Source organism: Macrobrachium rosenbergii, chromosome 55 (genome assembly GCF_040412425.1).
Source record: "Macrobrachium rosenbergii isolate ZJJX-2024 chromosome 55, ASM4041242v1, whole genome shotgun sequence".
In the NCBI taxonomy this organism is placed as follows: Eukaryota; Metazoa; Arthropoda; class Malacostraca; order Decapoda; family Palaemonidae; genus Macrobrachium; species Macrobrachium rosenbergii.
This window is the reverse complement of record NC_089795.1, coordinates 35,406,855-35,431,003: the sequence shown is the minus strand read 5'-3', so window position 1 is coordinate 35,431,003 and position 24,149 is coordinate 35,406,855. Positions and strand designations below refer to the sequence as shown.

The 24,149-nt window shown below is 40.2% G+C and overlaps 1 protein-coding gene and 1 non-coding gene across 5 annotated transcripts in view; one reads left to right on the top strand and one right to left on the bottom strand.

Moving 5' to 3' along the window:
- Positions 1 to 843: 843 nt before the first annotated feature.
- LOC136835960 (spondin-1-like) overlaps positions 844 to 24,149 on the bottom strand; it is a 940,271-nt gene continuing 916,965 nt past the window's right edge. For 2 of the 4 annotated variants that reach the window (XM_067099862.1, XM_067099860.1), the window contains 3 exons: positions 9,607 to 9,779; positions 8,571 to 8,640; positions 844 to 4,814 (listed from right to left, as the gene is read on the bottom strand). In XM_067099862.1, coding sequence (XP_066955963.1) covers positions 8,583 to 8,640; positions 9,607 to 9,779 — 231 coding nt within the window. In that variant the 3' untranslated portion in view covers positions 844 to 4,814; positions 8,571 to 8,582. The remainder of the gene's footprint in view (positions 4,815 to 8,570; positions 8,641 to 9,606; positions 9,780 to 24,149) is intronic. The other 2 variants (XM_067099863.1, XM_067099861.1) reach the window with 1 other exon arrangement.
- On the top strand, positions 23,789 to 23,907 carry LOC136835996 (5S ribosomal RNA). The gene has a single exon (XR_010852333.1). It is a non-coding gene; the product is annotated as a 5S ribosomal RNA (ribosomal RNA).

Sequence of the window (24,149 nt, the reverse complement as noted above, 5' to 3'; positions counted from 1 at the left end):
AGCCCTCCCTCCTCTCGTCCGAGCCCTCCCTCCTCCCCTCATGGACGAAAGGGCATAAATGAATTGAGCTCTTCAGCTGTGTTTTTCCAATTGTTCCTTGAAAGTGAATGGGGCTAGTCACCTACACGAAAATGACAGAAGAGCTACTGCAAATTTTAAAATTTAATTATGTAATTAGTAAGTATATATAAAACTTAATTTTATCATGAAAATAACATTTTTATCTGTTTAATAGTGAGAGCATATTAGCCTCAAGTGATATTTCCTTCTGGAAAATGAGATTGCCTGTACAGTGGACCCCCATATTCGCGCAGGCTAGGTGTACCCACAACCCCCGCAAATCACCCCTAAAAATCCATGATATTTAGACCCCCTCTAAAAATGCTTATAACTGTATTTTAATACCTGGAACACCAATACCCCCCTCTAAAAATGCTTATAACTGCCGATTTTATGTTATATTTGTGACTAAAAACATTTATGATAAAAAATGTATTTAGTCACAAAAATGACATGAAAATACAGTACAGTAATCACTGAATATTTTTTATGAAAACATCCACGAATTACCGAATTTTCTGCAATTTATTGAAAAATGTCACAGAAAAATCCTTGAATAACTGAATCTGCAATTGCTGAACCATGAAAAAGCGGTGGTCCACTGTACCATAATCTTCCAACCACTGCATGCTGTTTATATAGCAACCTAATCTGTTACACTTGAAATTCCATTCTGAGGTACTAATTCATCAGTAAAATTCTCAGTTGTATTGCTTTGCATAGTTGTAGCACCAGAGTGCATGTGACATGCAATAGCATTGTAATCTGTAAATCAAATTTACATTTATAAAGATACAGTTCTTTATTTTGATATGGTCAGATATGTTCTTTACAAGAGATGAAACTATATTCAGATAACTAAGTAAATTTTAACATAGAATAAATTATAAAACAAAATCAACTGCTGTAATCATGAGAGATACAAGGGGTCACCAAAAATGAAACCTTTTAATGTCCGTTATAACTAAACTATCATAACTTCCAGTAAGTTTGTTGGACATAAATTTCCCAGGAATGTTTGCAGATAAAATTAATTCTGTATAGCACTGGAATGGAAATCTTTCAATACACAAATTTAAATTTCTAATTAATTACCAGTGGTGAATTCCCTTTCTCTTTCATTTTGTAATACTAAAACCAATTTATAATTCATAGAACACTTTACCATATACTTAATAGTATCTACAGAGTACACCATATCACCTTAATGTATTTTGAAGATGTGCTACTAGGGTATAAATATCTATATTTAGTCATTTTAGTGATAGTAACAGTTCAGTACACATATGCTACCAGATTCAACAAATGATCTTAAATAATTCCTAATTCCAGTAAAATAAAGGACTCGGAAGTCTTCATGCAGTTCATGCTTGTACTGTAATGAAAAATGTAGATATGATATTATTTCCTAAAAATCTGAGTGGTCACTGCTGGAAACTATGGTAATCAAAGACTCATGATTCATGTTCCATAATTCTTGCTATGTTACAAAAATTGAGTAGTTAACACTGTCAAGGACTATCTTTAGAGAAAGTACAGGTGGATATTAAGAGCAAAAGTATGTATGTTGATTGATGAGAGAAGCTGTTGTGCAATGCACAGTAACGGTTTGAAATTATAAAGAAAAACCTTTTGATTTTCTACAAACACTCCAAAAACCATATTTGTGGGTAAATCTTTTACAATTTAGTTTATTTCACTGCAAATATGACATCTCTACAAATATCTCAATGTTAGGCATATTATAATCCTTATACAGTATAACATTAACATGCAAATGATTACCGTAATGCTTTATATGAAAAATTTCATTTAACTCCATTCAACTCTTTAAAACGATATCAAATTCAGTATAGTTCTTATTATGGCACAAACATAAAGTTGGGATTAGGTTACACTATTTTTATGAAGAGTGAGTCATGTATGTGATAGAGTACAGTATTTGGGAACAAATGCATGGATGTATTTGCTGTGTATTGTATGACTGAAACTGTGAACTTTTTTAATGCTAGTTCATCTTTGATGTAGTAATAAAAGACTATGGTAGTAATTGCTGACCCCCTTTCCTCTAATGACTGAGGCAAATTCAGAACAAAACCGATCTCTTACATCAAAACTTTTATCCAAAAACTGTATCATAGTGTGTAGGTGGTTAAGCAAATTGATATTACCTTTAGATTGAACTTTTCCTAATGATACTGAGTTCCATTCTGATCTAGTAAATCTTGATCTACCTGCCACACAGCTAGGATGCTTACATTCAGAGTAAATAGTTAGTTCCCTTAGTCCTACAGTATAAGCAAGTTCTAGGAATCTAAAGTTTGAATAACTTCATTGTAGGGAGTATTTCTAATGTTTATGAAACAGTTCTGTGGTTTGCAGAAGTTCCCATTAACAAAATGTGTGTTCTTGAGATGTTTTACTTTTATAAACTAAAGTATCCCTGTCACATGGTATTAAATGCAAAATATTTGGAACGTAATATCCTGCCATTGGGTACCAATATAGGGACACAGATTATCAGTTTTAATAAGTTAGAGACTTTTTTTTTTGTACCATGTCTTTCTTTTTGTACCATGTCTCAATATGGTCATTTTTCAAAAGAGAAAATGCTTAAGTTTGAGTTGTTTGACATTTTATAGCCTATCCAATGTACAGTATATCTGCATATATAAAGCCCACCCTTCTAGATCAGTGCCATTTGGACATTGTAGTTAGTGTTATACTATTGTCACGTAATGTCAGTCGTGCTGCAAAAATCAAAGTCCTTTGCTTTATTTTATGCATAGGCCAGGGTACCGTAATATAGCCTACACTAGATTTGTCATGAACATAAAGGTGAAAATAGTTTCAGCATATTGGCCCTATGAAGAATAAATGTACCTGTCAGATTAGGCTTGTTAAAGTACTTGGACTTGAAAAAAGCTTGAAAAAAATTTTTTTTTCCAAATGAAAGCCTTCAAATAATCTAATACTCTTCATATCTGTTAGTAAAAAAAATTATTCCCAAAGGTTTTGTAATATAAACATTCCAGACCTCTAATACGAGGCACAATATGAATATCACTTCATTATAAAGAAATGATCTATATTATGTTACATGCATCAAATCACATGGTATGTTCCAAAAAACTATCAGACAACCCTGAGACTAATGGGTTTGCTATGGATTTGTATAGTCTTGATAAATATTTCTTGTTTACCTGACATTCTTTGGATAAACATAACTATGGCCAAATTACTTCAGATTCTATTGTTTTCAATTTTTGTTTCAGTTAGGGGTAATTAAGCTGCAAGTTGTATATTGTTGTTAATATTGCATTTTTCTTGGGCTTTCAATGCCTAACTTTTCAAAAGGGAAGGTTGCTTGATTATATCTTATACAGTTATTACACTATGTATAAAGCAAGTACTTATTTACATAAGTCTGAATAACAGTATATAGATTTTTGTGATATAATGAATAAATATGCTGCCCATAGCAAACAGTGCCGCATAGAGAAGGTAAGCAAATACTGTTAATATTACTACTCTTTTAGCTAACATAATTTGGTCTTCAGTAAACTTACAGCGCTAGCTAGTTGTTTGGTCTGTATGTTTTTGGAACAGCCTGCAGGATTTATCCAATCCGCTCTATTAAAGACTAAGTGGATTCACCCCACCATTAATCTAGCTAAAATTGGTAATGATAAATGGAAGGGTAGTTGGGTGGGGGTGTTTGTGTAACATTCTATAAACATGTTTGTCTCTGCTGAGTTTGTATTATTATGCACATACAGTATTAATCATAGGTTACAGAATATGTTTATACATATATATATACAGTGACTGACTGGTGGACTCACACGACCTAACTGGGGCTTGGAGGTAGTGACCATGACCGTTGTACTTGTCAAAGTGTGTCAAGAACTTATTTGTTAACTTTTCACATGTAATGAATGGCTCATGCTCCTACTACTTACTTGATTGTATTGTAGATTTACCTGCTTATTACACTCTGTACTTTAACCAGTGTAATATATTTATGTGTGTATTTTATATATAAAATTTTTTTGAACTAGTTTACACCTTGATCTTGAAATCTGATCTGTTTTTCAGAAAAGTTAATAGCTAATGATAATGAATGATACTTTAACCACACCACAGGAGTTAAACTATCTATTGTAACTGACATTCTGAAAGAGGTCAAATTTCAAAATCATGAGAATCATAGACAATGGACCCAGTGAACATGCACCCTTGAACTTAAAAATTTCTCAATAATGATTCCATTATGAATGTGACTCAATTTTTAAAAGTTAGAGAATGAAACAAAATACAAATACTTTGGCATATCAAGCACTACATTTCTTAAAAAAAATAAATACAATTTTTTTGACAATTTTTTTCATAGTTTACAGTTTATGTACATGTTTTTGCCTACATCCTATAGCAAAAAGTGTCAGAACCTGATAAGTCAGTATGTAGTGATACATAACAAACAATATTGTTGACAATAACAAGATGTTTTAACAAGCACAAACAAAGGTGCAGACTATAACTTTCTACAAGAATTAGGATCATTATCATTTTTGAGCTTTTCACACTGTAATGGTTATAGGTAGAAACACAGTTCCTCCACTTCAAGGTACACAATGTATGTTAACAGGTAATCTTCCATTTCAAGTAAGACAGTCCCCCTTACAAGCTGTCCCATTAAACCAGTAGATCACACCAGTCTGAAGCAACAGAGACAACACTATTTTCCTTAACCCCTGTAAGGGAAAATACATTTGACTTAGTTATCAAGCATACAATAAAACATATTTAGAACTTTCTACCAAAACAAATATTACTATATCCAGTCAACATGGCAAACTACATGAAATCCAGGTGACTGTGCAGCATTTGTATATAATCAAATTGGACTGTGAAGTTCTTGCCCTAGATTACAGTACATTAGACAGAAGAGGTTTAAACAGCTTTATTGAAATGCAAATTTTGATAGTACTGTAAGCACAATTAACTGATTAAATAAAATGTTAGTAGAAAAAATACACTACTTCATGCAGATTTCTCTTACAGTAAACAGCAAGAAATAAAAATTTAGTCAAGTAAAAACCAATGTTCATCAATTTGTGGTTCAGTGAAATTCCATCCCAACTAATGCGAATGGAATAACTTTAGTAGATCATTTTAAAACACATTAGATCACCTGAAAATGTAATTTCCATCAGTTTAAGAGAGTGGAATACACCATCACTAGGCCAAACATACAATTTCTACCTACTGTATAAGGTTATATATTTGACATGCCTGAGACCAGTACCTGTACATTAGTTAAACCTGTCTGATCTTTAATACTGTAGTAAAATAACCCTTGTCTTCATAAGTACCAAATAACTTAGTTGAGAATTCTCAACTCTTGGGGCCAGCCTGAAGGGTTTTTTCTTACTACAGGCAAATTAGATATTTTTTAATAATTGACAGCTCCTTAAAAATATAATGATTGGATAATACAGCATTTTTAGTTTCTTTAAGTCCAGAGGTCCACATCAGGCTTCATCCTTTTAACACCTTGCCACACTTCTTAGTTACTGTAGGGTCTACAGTAAGGGCCCATGCCGACATGTTAGGCCTTCTCTTAGCATCCTGGGAGATCCTTCGTTTGCTTTCCTAGAACATTTGGCCTTGGCCAATAGTCCGTCACCTCCAGTGGTCTCTATGGACCCCATCACTCAGCTTGTCTTCTGTACAGAGACTGTGTGCACCGTCACTACTGATGTTCCTGGTACTCTTGTTCTTGTCTTTCTGGGGATGCCTGGATCAACTGTGTCCTCAGTGACTAGGGAGAGGCTGGAGAGACCTGTGGTGGCAGTTGAAGCACAGCCATGCTTTGCCTTTTCCTCTTGTTGTTGTTTTCCTCATCCCTGTCTCCCATCTCCAGATAAGTGGAGGCATAGAAAGAAAGCCCAGAAGGCTGCCATTAGCAAGGGGGCTAAGAAGTCTTCTCACAGCCATCACTCTTCTGGTGAATGATGATAAATCCAGTACCTGTTGATGGGCCAGATAATTGTGGGCAGTACAGGTAGCGTGGTCTCAGGTTTGTAACCTTGGTCACCAGCAAGTCCTCCTTGGGAGAGGAGGAATGACCCTGACTCCTCGCATGTTCGTGCTTATTCAGAAGCATGGAGGGAAAAGTCCATACTTAACTGGACTGTGTCATTTTAGTTCTTCAAAGCAATCTCAGTACTACAGTACTTCCCAGGACATGCTTGTGATTGGTCCTTCCTTAGAGCATCAATTGCATGGTACTAGCCTGAAATGGTGTCAGAGAGGGCTTACCTTGATGTGTAGACACACACACAATCCTCTGATCCAGGGCAGGGTTGGGTTACTTGTCTTCCTCTACTTCAGTACTTGAGTAGGAAATTCAACCACTCTATTTTGGATTCTGCTTGACCTTACCTTCAAACCCCATATGGCTGATTTGGAGGCATTTTCATGAGGTTACTGAGCTCATTTGTTAGTGCAATGTTCTTTGCATCATGTCTGCTGTTGAGTGCACCTTGGGGTTTGCCCTTAAGGCTACACCTCTCTCTCACTTGCTGTGGCCTCCACTTGCATGTGGCATTCTGCAGGAGGTAGATTTTCAGATCTCTAGTCATTCTACCAAGCTCCTTCCTCTACCTCAGACATGGCAGCAGAAGTATTACATTCCAAGGGATGGCATAACCTGCTCATGGCAAGTGAACCCATCTGTCTGTGGACTGACAAACAATGTTGCTTTGGAATGGCTTTCAGAAGAATGGATTTCTTTCTTGATTTCTGAAGCTGGAGCTATGGAGCTGGTCAACAAGGTTGGACTTTTTATTTTCAGTGTCTCTTTGGAGGAGGAGAAAATACTGGCACAACAGTGTTACAGCATCTTTTCAAGAACGATTACAACCAAGTGCAGTCTTACTCTTAAGAACAGAATGGTCCTGGGTCCCTCTTGCTCTCCCCAATTGTTAGATCATGGGAGTGAGGAATTAAGAATTGATGCTCAACCCTCCCGTATACACCATGCACTTTGCTGAACATTTCCTGTGGGAGCCATGAAGGTAGCTACACCATTAACATTGGGTTTTGGCAAAGGCCAGACCTCTTTTGAGGTCCATCAGTTCCCAACTTTCTTCTTTCTCAGGAAAGACAGCTGAGAAAGGAGTCTGCCCAGTCCTTTCAGCCTTTTAACTAGGCTTTGGCCTAGAATGGAGACAAAGGAAGAAGGGCAGAGCATAGTGAAAGCAGAAACCTTCCTCTTCTATTGCTGTGAGCTGGAGAAGTTTTTCATACCATTGGGCAATGTGGCAGCAAAGGGAGTGGAGCCTTGGGTAGTCTGTATCCTTCGGGATGTTTACAGGCTTCCCTTAGATGACTGCTCTTAGACTTCTAAAGTCATCTCTTCCTGTATTGATTTAATACTGCTTGATCAGTTAGTTAAGATAGGGAATGTGGAAGAAATTTATGGACAAAGCATAAATAAGCCCATGAAAATGTATCCAACCTCCCATGCTGTGTAATTCTGACAATTAAGTACTGTAAATTAAAATGGCAAAGTAAATGGGAAGAATGCAAACACCATAAATATTTTTCACATGCTCAAAACATAGCAACAATTAACATGAAATTTAAAAGTTTAAAACTTCCTTTTCTCCTTTCATTTGATTTACGAACTAATGATTTGTATCCTTAAAAGGATTCCACTGATAGTGAAAAAGGATCTGAATGTTCGTTAATTTGAGGTGTTTAATTGCTGTTAGCATAAATTAATTTTTTTCATTGCAAGCAGAATGTGATTATTGTTACCATGCAGTAAATTTTACTTTTAGCAGTCCTAATGAGTTTACCATGTGCAATGACAGAAAGCTGTCTGTGTTCACATGAGAATGAAATTGACCTGGACAAGCAGATGCATGATACTGGAAGTGCCCTGAACATTTCCATGTGCTGTATATCTCTGGATTAGTAAAGTATAACTTTAATGTTCTATATTATATACTGAAAAGTTGATCATAAGATTTAGTTAATACTGTATTGCTTTATCTTATCAGTCTGGAGTATGTTTCTGCCAATGACTTGACTCACATACATTGTTCAAATCAATGAGGCTTAGCTAGTTTGGGACAAACAATCTTGCAATGACATGTCTGTATGCTTTTTTTATTTTGCTCTTAAAATTTTTGTAAAACACAGCTTCCACTAGGATTCACAATTACATATCATACTGCATCATACAGTAATTTGCTTTTAGAGATTGTGGTAAAAAATATAATGGAAAGAGAGGGTTACTGAAAATAGCATAGTAGCCTCTTTGGTCTGAAGCATTCATCCACTCAGCTGCATTCAAAAATAAAATTTGAGGAATTTGTCATTCCAGTACGTTCAGGACAGCAAAGCTTGTGAACAGTGCAGGTAATTTAAATCGAATTCCCCAGATTTATAAATTAAGAAAATTTAGTCATCCTTATTAGGATCATTCTACAACTTACTTGATTTCATCTTCAGTATTCATCAGGATTTCTCCAAGAACTCTTATACTGAATACCCCAGCTATTAGACCTGTAAAAATTAGCTAACGTTGAAACCCAAGAAAAGCAAACCTCTGAGAAGTGTAAACAGCACTAACAATAATAAGCAAAGCTTTTTTATTTACTAGATTCTATAAGCACTGACAAGAAATTTTAAACACTGTAGACAAAAATATACAAAATATGTTACATGCAATTATTAATACCATGCAATAATACAATTATCAAATCACTATTTTTTACATAAAACATTTCTATACCAGAAAAATGAAACCGAAGCACAATAAACACAAAGCTAAGGCATTTCCATAAGAGTTCATAAATGTTATTCTAAAAAATTCTGTAAACAGTTTTTATTCACTAAGGAATACTTCCTTAAATGACCTTTTTGTCAGCAAATAATGAGAAGTATGCCTTTTTCAACAATCTTAAACTTGTTTGAATAAAAGGGCATGAACAAAGAACAGTCTGAAAAATTGAGATTTAAAGGTACTAGGGCATGTAATATTTGTTGATATTAAATTAACAAGTTACTAATAACTGTCAACGAAAAGGCTTTAAAAGTAATGTGAAATATCATACAAATGATCCTACAGGCAAGGTGCTGAACAAGAAAGACATGCCACTGCAATATTTTTGATCAAGTAGAGTCACAAGCTATAGACTAATTATAAATATCTATATATATCCTGAGATGTCTGAGTTGGTGTTGGCTTATGAGTGATTCAGTGTATGTAGTACTGTAGTTCAAATAAATAAGAGTATGGAAACAGTAACAGAATTACTGACTATTTGACATTTGTGGTAGGAAGTGTAGTGGGGTAAGATTATTTTTCAATCAAGGCCAATTTTTACAAAGATGAAATATCTGTCGATTGCTTACTCATAAAGTACACAAAACTCACTTGTCAAGCAGGACTGAGAACTGTAGTAACTGCCATGACACCTGTGAAACATCTTAAGAATTATAATAGGCTATAGTATAAAATATAAATACCTAATGGGTGAACAAGGTGGAAGTGTGCAGTAGCGGCGTTCAAAGCGATCACCACATGGGGTACCTCCATTTCTTGGAGAGACAATTATGGTTCTGGAACGTTGCTGTAAAGCTTCGCCACAAGAATGTGTGCAGGGAGACCATGGTCCCCACTCTCCCATCACACAATCATCCTAAAAATTTAAATATCAATGAGATATACAGCAAGAACAAATCTTATTTGTAAACACTAACCACCATCAAGAAACTTTTGGTTCCACATAAAACCAGACGAGAAATAACCCCAAAAGCCAAAACATATTTTTTTTTTATCTTAAGACAGGTCTTCCTAAAAGTTACATTTTAAGCAATTCAAAAATAACCTTCATAATAAAAAATTGTTTCTTAATGCAATTTTGATTTTCTATCAAAATGTGGGACAAGCATTCATACAAACAATAGTATTTCTGAGTCCAGTCCCGTGTCAGCGGGTGAAATTCCATTACAGCACGAATTTCTAGGTATAACAATGCTAGATATACCAGAGAAAAAGAGCTTTCAGGAAAGCTGGGGTTACTACCCCCAGTCGAGCGTCTTCTAGGAAGACGTCGGTATAATGAAGGGTGAGTGAAATACCACTACCACGGAAATATACTCGAAAGATCTCTCCTTATCAAAACCCCCATAAAAGAGCGGTGAGCCGTTACAGCTCCCACACTCAACACCCGCCAGGACGGCGACACCAGCGCCACCTACTTCATTCCATTTTCTAGCACGTGATAAGTTCGTTTCTTTTGTGTGCTCGTCCCCCTTTTTTGGATTGTTTTCATTCATCTACAATGGCATCGAGCACCTTTTCCATCTCTAAGTTAAGTACCATCTTCTTGTGGGGTTTTGATCTATTTATTGGCTGTTTTGGTCTCGTGTTTTCATAAATATTGAGATCTTCTTATGACGCCACACGGCGTCCCCCGTCAGCCATGTCGACCATGAGGCGACTCCTTCTGTTCTTTCAGTTGGAGTTGTCTCCTCGTCGTTATATATATATTTTGCCCCCTTGAATTCCCTTCCTGGTGGTTCCTTGCGGTGGCTCCCCTTTTTTAGTTTTTGTTTTCATTATCAGCCTATCGGCCTTTTTGGGGTGATGCCCGTCCAGGTACCCCCACCAGGTTGGGTTCCTTTTCATTTTTGGTCTTAGTAGGCTATTATTTTATACTTGAAGATGGTGCTCTTTTTTTATTTTTAGTATATTTATTTATTTTTTGTTTATTGTTTTTGGTTGTGGTTTACCTCAGATCTAAAAAATTTCCCGAGGTAGGCTACGCTCCCTGTTGAGCTTAATTTTATTTTGATTGTTTATGTGTGATGGTTATTTTTTGTAGTGTAAGCTCCATCCCTTGCCCTGGGTGGGGAGATCAGGTTGAGGGAGTTTTTGTTGCTGTTTCCTCCGGGGTCGTTTTTACGGTGGTTAGAGTGAGCCCTTAGTCCTCTTCCTCCATTTGGGGGAATCGAGTTCTTTGGATGTGTTTCCTCTAGGCTAGTCGCCCCCTTGCCCCCCCATTCTCGATCCCGGTTGGCTCTCGGCACAAAATTTCTCTCCCTGTTGATTCCTCCTCCCTTTTGCACTCTTACTCTTTCCTAACCTATATTAGGTTAGGTCCATATTAGGGCTTCGCCTAGGAGGAGTTGGGCTTTGGGTTGTGTAGCTCCTGGAGTAGGCTACCCTTCCAAGTTCATTTGGGAGGAAGGATGCAGTTGAGCGGGTGTCATGTTTCTCCCTGTCTCCTGTCCCCTTCCTGGTAGCCTCCTCCTCCTCCCCCCCCCCTCAGCCTTGCTCGACTCGTGCGGGTGACGCTAGATGGCGTTTTCTCCGAAGTTCAGGGACTCCTCCTATTGGTAGAGGGATTCGCTCCCATACAATACCGTCCTCAGCTTCGCTGTGGTGGGTGGTACTGTTTGCCTCTGACGCAGCCCAATCCACTTCATACCTCTCATCTCCCCATCGGGCTGGGCGAGAGGGTAAATGTATGACTCCTACTGCATGCTGCTAACATCATTAATACTACCTGTTTTGATTTCTCCATGAAGTGTGCAGATGTTTATATCACGTAGTTATTAACTGCCCGGAGATACGCTACTCTGTTATTATTACTATTATTATTATTTTGTTTTAATCTAGATAAATCTGTTTATCCATTATACGTGAGTCCGGTCCTATACCAACTGGGCCCGCTGGGCATTTTTTCGGGCAGCCCTGGTTAGTTCCTGGTTTCCTGCTCTTCATTCCCGGAGTCCTCCGGGCTCCGGGACCCTACCTTTCCACTTTCCAGCATTTAAAGCTATTACTCCAGTTTATAATAAGGGAGTTCTTTCTGCCGGAGTATTCCGGGTTGTAGTTGAGTTTCGGCCTTGCCGGGGCTTTAGATTGCTTTAGAGTGAGGGTTCATGTACTTTTTATATTTACAGACTGTTCACAGAGGAGCCGGGTGTACCGCCTCCTTCAACAAATCTGCACGGGCACAGTATCGACCCACGCTGCACAGCGTCCGCTCTGACGACCTGGTTTTGGCACCGATGGTTGTGAGGTTTGCTTTGCTCTCTTCGTTCAACCATCCAGGATGAGTCGGTAAGTGACAGTCTTCTTTCCCCGTCTATACTCCTCATCGCATATTGTTTATATTCCCGGTCTGACTTTTCGTTCCTAGCTAACTGTTGGTCCTTTGCGCGACCTAAGCTTTTCCAAGAAGTCTGCCTTGAATCCTCCGCCTGGGCTGGGTTCGCAGGAAAATCATGTCCGGTCCCTACGTTCAGATGCCAGGTCGAGGGACTTGCTTTACCGGCGCACGGTGGCGGCGCTGCAGTGCCAAAGAACTTGCCACCCCAATCATCCAACAAATCCGGATGCTGCACCCAGCCACCCAAGCGGATATCATGTACGCCAAGTCTCGGAGATGTTGTCGCCTTTAAATCCGACTCGGAACCAATGAATATGAGCAGGACCAGGTGGTAAGTGGTGAGGTAAGTGAGGATGTTGGGGCTGGCCCCTTTGTTTACACCCCCTGCTTCATCAGTGTCTTTCGCAGGTTTTGTGAAGTCTTCCTCCTGGGTGATAGAGCTCCGCCTCTATCCCTGCTTGAAAAAAGACTTCTGCGAAGATAGGGCCATAAGTCCTCGACTTCCAAGAAGGTGCACGCTTTCTTCCTGGCCGGGCTAAGGTTTCAGGACCGTAGCCTCCGGGAGCAAACAGTTCCTCCGGCAAAGGGCGCGAGTAAGAGGGCTGCAAAACCAAGCCCTCCTCGCCAGCCTTCTTTGATGCGCAAGCCTTTGCTGCCACTTGAACTTACAAAGTTTATGGAGGACCCAGATTCTAGGTTTGAGAAAATTCTGATGTTGCCAATTATGACAACAACATACTGGCAGGTTTGGTCGCCAACCTCCGCAGAACCAGTATTCTATCCCCGACACTGCGACTCCACGCGCTCGATGTCGGTAACTCCTTGGCGCAGACCCCGCCATCCAACATGATGGCAAACTTACATTGACCGTTTGGCGCACGAGACGTTGAGTGAATTGGAGTTCTTCCCCGATCTTCGCCCCTTATCCAGGCTTCGTGGAGGCTCACAGAAGAAGCCTCGACCGGTCAGACAAGGTTCCTTGGAGACTGTCATCCCTAGGGACCAGGCCAGTCGGCTCTCCTGGCGACTGGACGGAGTGGCAGGCAGTAAACACGAAATTGACCCCTTCAAGGGCAATTTTACGATGTTCACCCTGGGAGAAGACCTTCCACTCCTTGCATGGGATAAAGTTGTCTGGCTACGGCCCGAGCATGCTTTGAAGGTAACTTCACACAATTAAGGGAAACAGATCCACTTCTCCCGGTATTCCCAGGAAGTACGAGTTCTGGGTGGACGCCTGGTCCACTTCACCGTCGAAGTTGACCCCTCTGCGCTGCACGCAGTTTAGTGAACAGCCCTGCTGCCGGAGTCTATTGAAGGCGGAGTTTGAGGCCCGGGAGTTAGCCCGGTCCTAAGCTCCCGGTTGCCTTACGAGGCTACTGCCGCTCCCGGCCCAGACGAACCCCTTTCCAGGTTCTAAAGCTAAGTCCTTCCTGGCGAAGCCCAGCTGGACTTGCATGAGTTCATCATGGCCAGACTGGGAGTAGGAATTACCTGCTGACGCGCATTATCCGCCACGAGCCACCGTTAGCAGCTCGATCTGGGGACCTAACCTCTTCCCGGAAGACGAGGTTACATCCGTTATGCCTGAGGCTACACGGGCCAATCAGAGTCGCGCCTCGCTGGGGCATCTGGGCACTTATAAACGCAAGACCCCAGAATCGGCCGGCCCTCAGACGAGGAGGCAAACGCTCAGGAGGCATAAGAGGCCCATCAGGCGGTAGTCCGCTGCCCCGGTCTCGGCAGTGGCCCAACCATCTACCCTGAAAGCCCACCCTAACAGTACGTGTTGGTCCACAACCATGGGCGCTATGTGTCAACTCACCAGCATACAACTCAGCGAGCATGAGGGGCCGTGGGTTTTTCTACGGCCTCAGCAGGGCAAGGGGAGGAAGGGGCAGGTCCCCAGAGGAGGTCTAACACCACCCCAAGAGGAAGACCTGGACGTGGTAGGGGAATAAACCCGCTCCTCCCACTGAGAGAACGAGGTAGGCGTGTCGCCTGTGGCTGGTTCAGGGACCACGGACCTTCAGCCCTTGGGCACACAGCATTGTGTCCAGGGGGACTGGGGTGAGCTGACTGCTGACCCCCTCAACCAGATTTTTACTAGCCACCCACATCAATCCTAGCAGGATTTGGACAGAATTGCTCAACAAACGAGCAATAAAGAAAAGCAAGGCACCTAAAGTTTCAAGGCAGGCTATTCACTGTTCAAAAAAGATTCCGATCAGCAAAAGAGTGATCCTGGATCTGTCGCTGCCTAAATCTCTACATAAAATGCGCACAAGTTTCTCGCATGCTTACGTAGCTCAGGTACGACTTACCCGCTGGTAAATGCCACCAATTTCTATCGATCTTTCAGACCTATTATCACGTCTTCGGATTAAGTGCCGGAACTTTCCCTGCAGTTCCCCTGTTTCAGACTGAATCAAGCCTACCCTTCAGGGTCATGCTCCTCAGGGTCTGAAACATTGCACCCAGGTATTTACCAAGTTGGCGGACACGGTAGTACAGCAGCCCGGTCCCAAGGAATTTCCCCTAGCAGCGCACCTAGACGATTGATAATATGGGCACTAACTGTTCCGGAGTGTCAGAAGCCACATCCATAGTCATCACTCCAGAGTCACTGGTTTTCAGCTGAACAGGAGAAGTCCCGCCTGACTCCGAGTCCCGGTTTCAGTGGTTGGGTCTCCAGTGGGATCTGTCCTCCCACACGTTATCTCTCCCGCCTCCCAAGAGGAAAGAGATAGCATCTCTCACCAAGAGGTTCTCAAAATCTATCAAGATCCTGTCGTCTCAAGAAAGGGTCCTCGGGTCCCTCCAATTTGCTCTTGGTACAGACCTGCTCTTTGAAAGCCAAATTAAAAGACATAAACAGAGTGTGGCGGAGTCGCAGCACATGCCAAGCTCAGGCACGTCTCCCATCCTCGAATCTTAAAGACAAGACTGTGCCTGGACCACAGTCATGGGCCTGTCCAAAACAGTTCCGCTCAATTTCCTCCGCACTAGTTATCCAACAGACGCTCTAAGCGGCTGGGGATATTCACCAAATCAGAAAGTACAAGGAACATGGTCCACAATGTTTCAGCAGTTCCATAAATACCCTGAAGCCATGGTGTCTTTCTGACTTCTGAAGAAAATTCGCCTCCAACCGGATTCATATCAGGTTGGTGTAGACAGCTTTATGGTAGTTCATTGCATCAACAGGGGCTGCAGCTCCAAATCAGGTCGAGTAAAACCAAGCAATGGTAGCTATCTTCTCCCTGGCGAACAAGCACGGTTGGCACCTGTCCAGCCACCCACCTAGCGGAGAGTCCGGGAACGGTGGCGGATTCTGTCCAGACTACCCGTTGGAGACGGAATGGTCCCTGATGCGAATCTTCAAATGGATTTGCCACCGGTTCCGGGCCTCCATGATCTGTTCGCAACGGAGAGCAACTTCAAGCTCCCCTGTTACGTGGGCCCCCAACCTGGACCTCAGGCGTCGCCACAGACGCAATGACAGTAGATTGGAACAATTGGGAGAAGATTTATCTGTTCCTCCAATAAATTTACTGCTGAAAGTATTACACAAACTCAGGACATTCAAGGGTCAACCAGCCCTAGTAGCCCCTTTACTGGCCAAGAGCAATTGGTTCCTCTCCTTCAGAACTGGGATTACGGAGTCTTCGGATTCCCAAGCCCATTCTGACCCAGACAGTACAAAACTAAGACTGTAACAGCCTCAAGAATCTCAAGAATGCCTCTAGTTTTATGGACTTTATAAAGTTCGTAGGCTCAAAAAGGAGCAAACATTGACCTTGTCAACACTCTGTTTTTAGAATCAGATAAAGAGATTCTACTATTAGACAATATGACTCAGCAGTCAAAAAGTTAGCCTCCTTCCTGGAAAGCATCTGAAGCCAAAATCATGACGCACTAACTAGGAGTTTCCTTCTTTAGGTCACTGTTTGAGAAAGGCCTGGCTCCCGCCACTATTACCACAGTCAAGTCGGCTGAAAGAAAGTATTTTTTACTGCTTTAAAATCACCTTGATTCCTATTTTTCATCCATCCCCAGAGCATTGCCTGAGACCAGTATCTCGGGTCACATTCGTTACTTGTTCTCAATGATGTCCTTAAGTTAGCATCAGAGTTGGATAACTTCCATTGCTCTTACTAGATCTGTTAAGGAAAACTTTATTTTTATTAGTTTGGTCTTCAGGTGCTAGAATCTCAGAGCTGTCGGCTCTGCACAGAGGGTGATAGTTTTGTTAACTTCCCTCCCCATCTGGAGAGGTCCTTCTCCCTGACCCTAGATTTTTAGCTAAGAACTAAGACCCACAGGACAGGTGGTCTCCTTGAAGGTGGTGCTCAAGATCAATCTTTATGTCCAGTCCATACACTTAAATCTTTTACCTCAAGAACCTACAGAGTAAGTCGGTCCTCTTTTTATCAGAGAAAAAGGTGGTACTCTTTCTCTGAACGCTATAAGGCACAAACCCTGTATTTCATTAAACAAGCCAACCCAGACTCAGTCCCTGTGTTCATGATATTCTGAGCAGTTGCTACTTCTATTAATTATTTTCATAATATGGACTTTCAGAGTTATCAAAATACACGGTTAAAATCACCTCAGTGTTTAAACGCCACTATTTAAAAATCACCAAGCTCTGAAATATTCTACAATAGCAGTGGGAAGTGTCATCTCCCACCTTAAATAATCATTTCTTATCCTTTCCTTTTCCCCCGCCCGCCTGCCTCATTTACTTCTCTGCTTATTCTCCCTGGTTGTTTATGCCTCACTGCCTAGCCCCCTCATATTGATGTATTTGTATTTGATGATGGAAAACTGGTAATCTGACTAGCCATAATTGTTTTTTCGGGCTATGGGTACTGACAGTTTTATTTGGCTCCACGCACTTGGATATTTGTATGTAAGTTATTTCATTAGTCTGCTTCTTGTATGTTTAGCCTAAGTTTGTCATATAGTTTTAAGGTTTTTTTTTGTTCTGTGCACATTTACATGTCACTACTTTAAGTAATTTTAAGATTTTGAGGTTTTTCCCATCAGACCGGGACCCCAGTTTTATAGTGTTAAGTTTTTTGATGTGTGCCTTAGACTTAAGTTACCTTACTTTAAGTATTCTTGCTTCATGAAAGAGATTGCTTGATTAAATTAATTTTCGTTACAATTTTGCTTTTTCTTCAGATTACCCCCTTTTTTCCAGTAGTAGTAGTCTTGGCATGATTCTCTATCACTATTTCAATCAAGCTGACACGGACTGACTTGAAAAGGGATTTGATGAGAGGAAAATCTATTTCTGAGGAAGGTCCGTGTCACCCGGTACCCTCCCTGACTGAGTCAGTACTCTCCTACTTCTGTACATGCCGTCTGGGGTTAGTGTTAGCATGAATGAAGTAGGTGGTTGGTGTCGCCTGTCCTGGCGGGTGTTGAGTGTGGAGAGCCAACAGCTCACCGCTTTATACGGGGTTTTGATAAGAGAGATCTTTCGAGTATATTTCCGTAGGTAGTGGTATTTTACCACTTCATTATACCGACGCCTTCCTAGAAGACGCATCGACTGGGGTAGTAACCAGCTTTCCTGGAAAGCTTTTTTCTGGTATATCTAGCATTGTTATACCGAAATTCGTGCTGTAATGGAATTTCACCGGGTGATGGGACTTCTCAGAAATAGATTTTTCCTCTGTCAAAATCCCTTTTAGCCTAATTTGGAATTGATAACTATTAAAAGAAATGCAAGACTCTGTATTCAGCATTTCTGCAGAGTTTTTTTTTTCTATTGTCTTAGTGGAACCCAGTAAACTAGTCAGTAACTTTCTTAAATACTTGTACAGTTTACTGTAATTTGTTCTCTGTCAAAATTTTTTTGGTATGCATCCTGTACTTCTAAATGTCTTTTTTGTTTGCATTGCAGGAACTTTGCAGAGGTTGGCTTGCAACCCTTCTGCTGTATAATGGAGGACTATTCTAGTCTTTGTTGGGCCTCTTAATCTATATTTGTTCATGTTTGGTACATACAACTGATAACCTAGAATGTCTGTGACAGCAAGTCCTGAGCCGCATCTTTGCAAATGCCAGAGACTAGTAAATGTATAGCAGCATTGAATCTAGGTATTTCAGCTTCCAAACCAGCATAGTTTTTCTGCAATTTTTGTTGTACATTTTTATAAAGTCTCATATTTACCACTAGATATATAATTTTATCTTGAAAAGCATTTAGTCACAAAACAACAAAACTAATTAGTGACATTTAGTATTCACAGAAAATCTCATCCTAAAACAGTTTATATAATTTCACTGTCAAAGTCATCTGTAAGAGGGCTAAAAATATTCAGTATGGCTTAACAGGTAGTTACAGTGAACTCTCCAGGATATTTGCATCTTCTATCAAGGTGAGTACACTGCCAGTTTGGCTGCCTTGTTATTAAAAAAACATAAATTTGCGTGAACACAGTACAATAGCATTTAACCTTTAAACACTGGAGCCTCTATTTACAAAAATTTCCTCATGCCGCGGCGTTTCGCCGTGAGTTAGCTACTGACGCTGAAAACATTTTTTCAAAAATCACAGCACGCTTAGTTTTTAAGATTAAGAGTTCATTTGCTCATTTTTTGGGCATTGCCTGAAGTTTAGTATGCAACCATCAGAAATGAAAAAATATCATTATCATATATATTGGAATATATGACAGCGCAAAAAACATATATAATTTATACAAATCGCGCCAGTGAGCAAACGGCAAGGTAATGAGTTATTTTGTTTTAGTTGTATTGTACATAAATTGTAATGATTTTGTATATAACAAAATTGTAAACGATCAAAGCAATACAGAGAGAATATTATCAGCAAAAGATGCATGAATTCGCACACTGGACGTAAAAATGTTTTAAAAAAATTCACCATAAATCAAATATTGTGCTAGAGACTTCCGCCTGTTGAAAGAGAATTGATTGAAATTACTTTGTTGAAAAAATGAAGTTAATTGATTGAAAATTACTAGACTGTAAGTGTTTTAGCTGCTAATTGCAGTTTTCGACCATTTTGGTTTGTGCTAAAATTGACCGGAAAGTCGAATTTTTCTATTTATCGTGATTTATAGGGGAAAATATTTTCAAAACTGATAAAAGGTACAACCATGAGTTATTTTCTGTTGTATTGTACATGAAATTGCGCACATTTTCATATATATAAAGTTTATGTAACGACTAATATAAAACTGTAAAAGATTATTATTAAATTGAGAAAGAATTTCTGAGATGTTCGGCTGAGTTATCGCAAGAGATGAGAAGGAAATGTTTTTTTCAAAAATTCACTATAAATCGAAATATTGCAGTAGAGACTTCCAGTTTATTGCAAAATGAAGGTAAAACGATTGAATATTAGAATTTAAGAGTTTTAGCTTTATAATTGCGTTTTTTTACCATTTCGGTCGAGTTAAAGTTGACCAAGGTTGAAATTTTGGCAGTTATCGTGATTTATGTGAAAATATTTCAAAACTGGGATAAAGCTACAACCATGAGCTATTTTCTGTTGTATTCTACATGAAATGTCATTACGATTTATATATAAAAGTTTATGTAACGACTAATGTAAAACGATGCAAACATTACAACAACGCGGATTTAAAGAATTTGCAGATGTTTGGCTGAGTTATCACTGCAGACGTGCATGTTTTTTTTTTTTTCAGAAATTCACCATAAATCGAAATACTGCTAGAGACTTCCAGTTTGTTGCAAAATGAAGGTAAATGATTGAATATTACTAGAATGTAAGAGTTTTAGCTTATAATTACGTTTTTTGACCATTTCGGTCGAGTTAAAGTTGACCAAGGTTGAATTCGCAGTTATCGTGATTTATATGAAAATATTTCAAAACTGATAAAAAGCTACAACCATGAGTTATTTTCTGTTGTATTCTACATGAAATTGCACACATTTACATATAAAACTTTACGTAACGACCATTAGTAAAATGGTGCAAACATTACGACAACGCTCAATAAAGAATTTGGCATGGATGTAAGGAAAAATGTTTTTTCTAAAATTCACCATAAATCAAAAATATTGTGCTAGAGACTTCCAATTGCTGCAAAATGAAAGTAAAATGATTGAAATATTATAGAATGTAAGAGTTTTACAATTTCGTTTTACCATTTCGGTGAGTCGTTGACCAGCGTTGAAATTTTTGTAGTTACGTGGTTTATATGAAAATATTTCCAACTGATAAAAGCTGGCAACCATGGGTTGTATTTTTGTTGTAGTTTATATGGAATTGCGTACATTTTCATATATAAAACTTTATGTAATGGCTAATATAGAACAGTAAAAATTAAGCAAATGACGAAAGAATTTCTGAAATTTTTCGCCGAGTTACCTTTTGCATGAAGAAAGCTTTTTTAAAAATCTAAAATAACGGAAATATTGAACATGCTAGAGACTTCCAATTTGTTGTAAAATGAAGGTACATGATTGAATATTACTAGAATGTAAGAGTTTTAGCTTATAATTGCTTTTCGACCATTTCTTGGTCGAGTCGTTGACCAAAGGTTGAAATTTTTGTAGTCAACGCACGTACGCCCACTTGGCACCCAACAGACAATTTTAGTCGACGGGCGATACATCCAGTAGGCGTTTAAGGGTTAAAGAGATTAATCGGTTATCGGGCGAGGTTCCGCTTCTAAGGGTGATGATAACCAAAAACTGCTGCTAACTGAAAATCGGTGATTTTCGCGACTTTTATGAAAGTTATTGTTTATCGGGTGTCAAAAAAAGCACTTATTTTCGTTATCGCGCTTCTGTTAGGTACATGTATCAGCACCAATACCCAATTATCGCTCTGATAAGCGAAATCGGCGGAGCTTCGTGCCGAAATTGCCACGATCGCTACAAGCCCGAAAACCGGATTGCCAGCAACTACAGACTGCCTGTAGAGAATTGTGATTACAGTATATCGCTATGTTAAAGAACTTTTCATGTATCCACAAACAGGAACTGCTTTGAAGGCTATATTTTTTGTGTGAAAACAGCCACTACAGGCAGTCCCTGGTTGATGGCGGGTTCCCGGCATAGTGGTGATCCGTTTGGATGGTGGTTAACTAGGCCGACAAAAATTGGCAATTTTCGGCACTAAAAGTCATCGATTTCTGCTTAACGGCGCCAATAATTAGGTAATGGCGCCGATACATACCTAACAGAGGTGCTGATAATAAAAAATCAGTGCTTTTTGGCACCGATAAACCCCGAAAATTGCAGAAAAAGCGCCGAAATCGCCAATTTTTGGTTAATCACATTCTTAGAAGGGGACCCTGCCGATAACTGGGGACTGCCTGTACCGTACAGTTAATATCTGATCTCTCCTATTTAGATGTTCATTACTGTAGTTAGTATAACTTGAAGTTGTTCTTACACAAAACAAACCTTTGGTCTTTATGTATGGGGAAAATCTCAAAGTGCAAGCTGAATCTGGTTTACAAATAGAATAAGGTCGGTGGCTTAAGTGCATTAGCCAATGGGGGGAGAGAGTAGGCAGCGCCTGATCTCTTTCCCCCTTCACATATACTGTGACGCACCAGTGCCCTTTCTAGCTTAGAAGCCGGTTTTTGACACACTTCTGATTCATTCTTTGCCTTGGCATTCTGGTCCTATTCTGTGTTTTTGTCATACATTTGTGAAGATGTGTGTGTTATTTTGTGTGTATTTGCATTCGAGATGCAAACCAATGAATCATCTAAGAAGGCTAGACCTCAGAAGAAATGTCTTTTTTTCGTTATCTAGCTTTTCTTGGTACTGATCCTCATTCAAATTGTAGCAGATGCGGATCAAATGATTGCAATATGTGTAACCCCTGTTAAGAGAGTTGTGATTGGTCTCTGGAGCAATGGAAGCGTTTTGGTAGAAAGAAGATGCAAGAGGAAATCGGCTGTTCTGTCATGGGAAGGCTTTGTGCCTCCAGTGGCGTTGGATGCTGCCATTCCTTCTTGTTCTTTCTCTCCTTCACCAGAAATCAGAAATGCCTCTCATTGCATATTCTTCTCAGAAAGAGTAAACAGTGAAGATCTTCTAGACATCCTTTTTATTCTATTTGCAGGGGTCAGGTTTTTACTCTGTTTTGACCTGTGTTGACTGGTCCTGTGTGTACAACCAAGTTTTGCAATAGATTCAAGAGAGGTCAATGAAGTACTTCGGTCCCTTTGGGATCACAGAAGTAATTGAAGGTGTCCCTTTCAACCCTCTTCCCTTCCCGGGGAAGTAAAGGTAAGAGGAAGGTATGAGATGCTAAGACAGCTTTCCTCCCCATGTGCGGCCACTGGTGGAGGAGTGCCCATAGCCTTAAGCATCATATTACAGTGTCTGAAACCTGGGTAGTAGATGTCCTTCTGTAGGATATCAACTTCCCTTCGAGTTCCTACCACTACTCTCAAAATACAAAGATAAAGTGATGGGTAATTGGAAACCAGTCACAGATCTTTCTTCCCCGACCCATTTCAACAGACTAGGTTCAAATAGAAATGACACACTCTGTACTCGCAACCATCAGGGAGTCCAACTTGATTCCTTCGTTGGTTTGAGGGACGAGTATTTCCAATACTCACCCTTCCTTCAATCCTACTGCAAGTCTCTCCACTTCATATCCCATGGAGATTTCATACCCCTTCAGAGCAGAAGGCTCCATGCCCATCTCTGTTGTGAGCTTCTGACCTCTCCCAAAGTATTCACATGACTTCTCACCTTGGCTTTGACTAGGGCAACCTCGTTCAGGGTATGTCTCTAAGACAGGATCCACTTCTCAGATTTGGTCACAGCCTGAGAGTTGCATGTACTTGAGAAGTCTGAACTCTCACCCAAGCAAGAATATCTGCAAGGCTAACATACAGCAGCAAGGTTGTCCTGGTCTCAACAGGGGCAACCAGCTCGGCAGTTGCAAGCCATACTTGGTCACTGATCACCACCGGGGAGGCCAGTTCTTCATGGGCTGTTTCTCCTTCATTCCCTTCAATGCAGATTGAGGGGGTCTTGGTTTTCGACAAGGGGCTCCCTGTTCCTTCCCGTCCTCTCTCAGGGAAAGATAGATGACAGGTATCTCCTTTGGAGTGTCATTACATGCTCCCTCTCCTGAAACTTCGTGCCTCAAAGCATCGACCAGAACGGCAGTCACCTGCACTTAAATATCCTGGAACTTCTTACCTCTTCAAAAGCCTCAGGATCTGAGGATAGGTACTCCATGGTGTTGATAAGCAACAGTACCACGATAGTTCCATGGGCAGTAAAAATGGGGGCTAGTGTCCTTTCATCTCCTCATATTGACGGTGCAGGTGCACGGAAGGACAGTAGCATACTCAGCACAGTGGTCAGACACATTCCAGGCAAGACAGATGTAATGACAGACAATTTCAGTCTCTAGGTTCAGTGTTAGGGGTAGTTGATCTCGGCACCTCTACATTCCGAAGGATTATTAGACCTTCAATCTCGAGACACCGAAGCTCTTAACTGTTTGGCTTTGTCTTTCCGGACCTTTGGCATAAACGGCCAATAGCCATACCATGTTGAAAGCACTGCTTCTTGTCCGATCAGCGAAGTTAAGCAACGTAGGGTCTGGTCAGTACTTGGATGGGTGACTGACTGGGAATACCAGATGCTGTTGGCATCTATGAGATGTCTTTCGCATCCATGGTACAAGTCTTGAGGCTATGCCTTCCTGCCGTTCTGTCTGATCGTGACCCGACTTTTCGTCCGACATCATGTTGTCCATGTCTTTTGGTCTTGCGTCTTTTTGTCAGGTGATTTTTTGTCTGACTTTTTGTCCAATTGTAAACAAACTCCTTAGAAAACACTATAAAGAGCCTCATGAAAGGAATCTTATTGCTGTTCTCTTCCTTTAACGAGCCT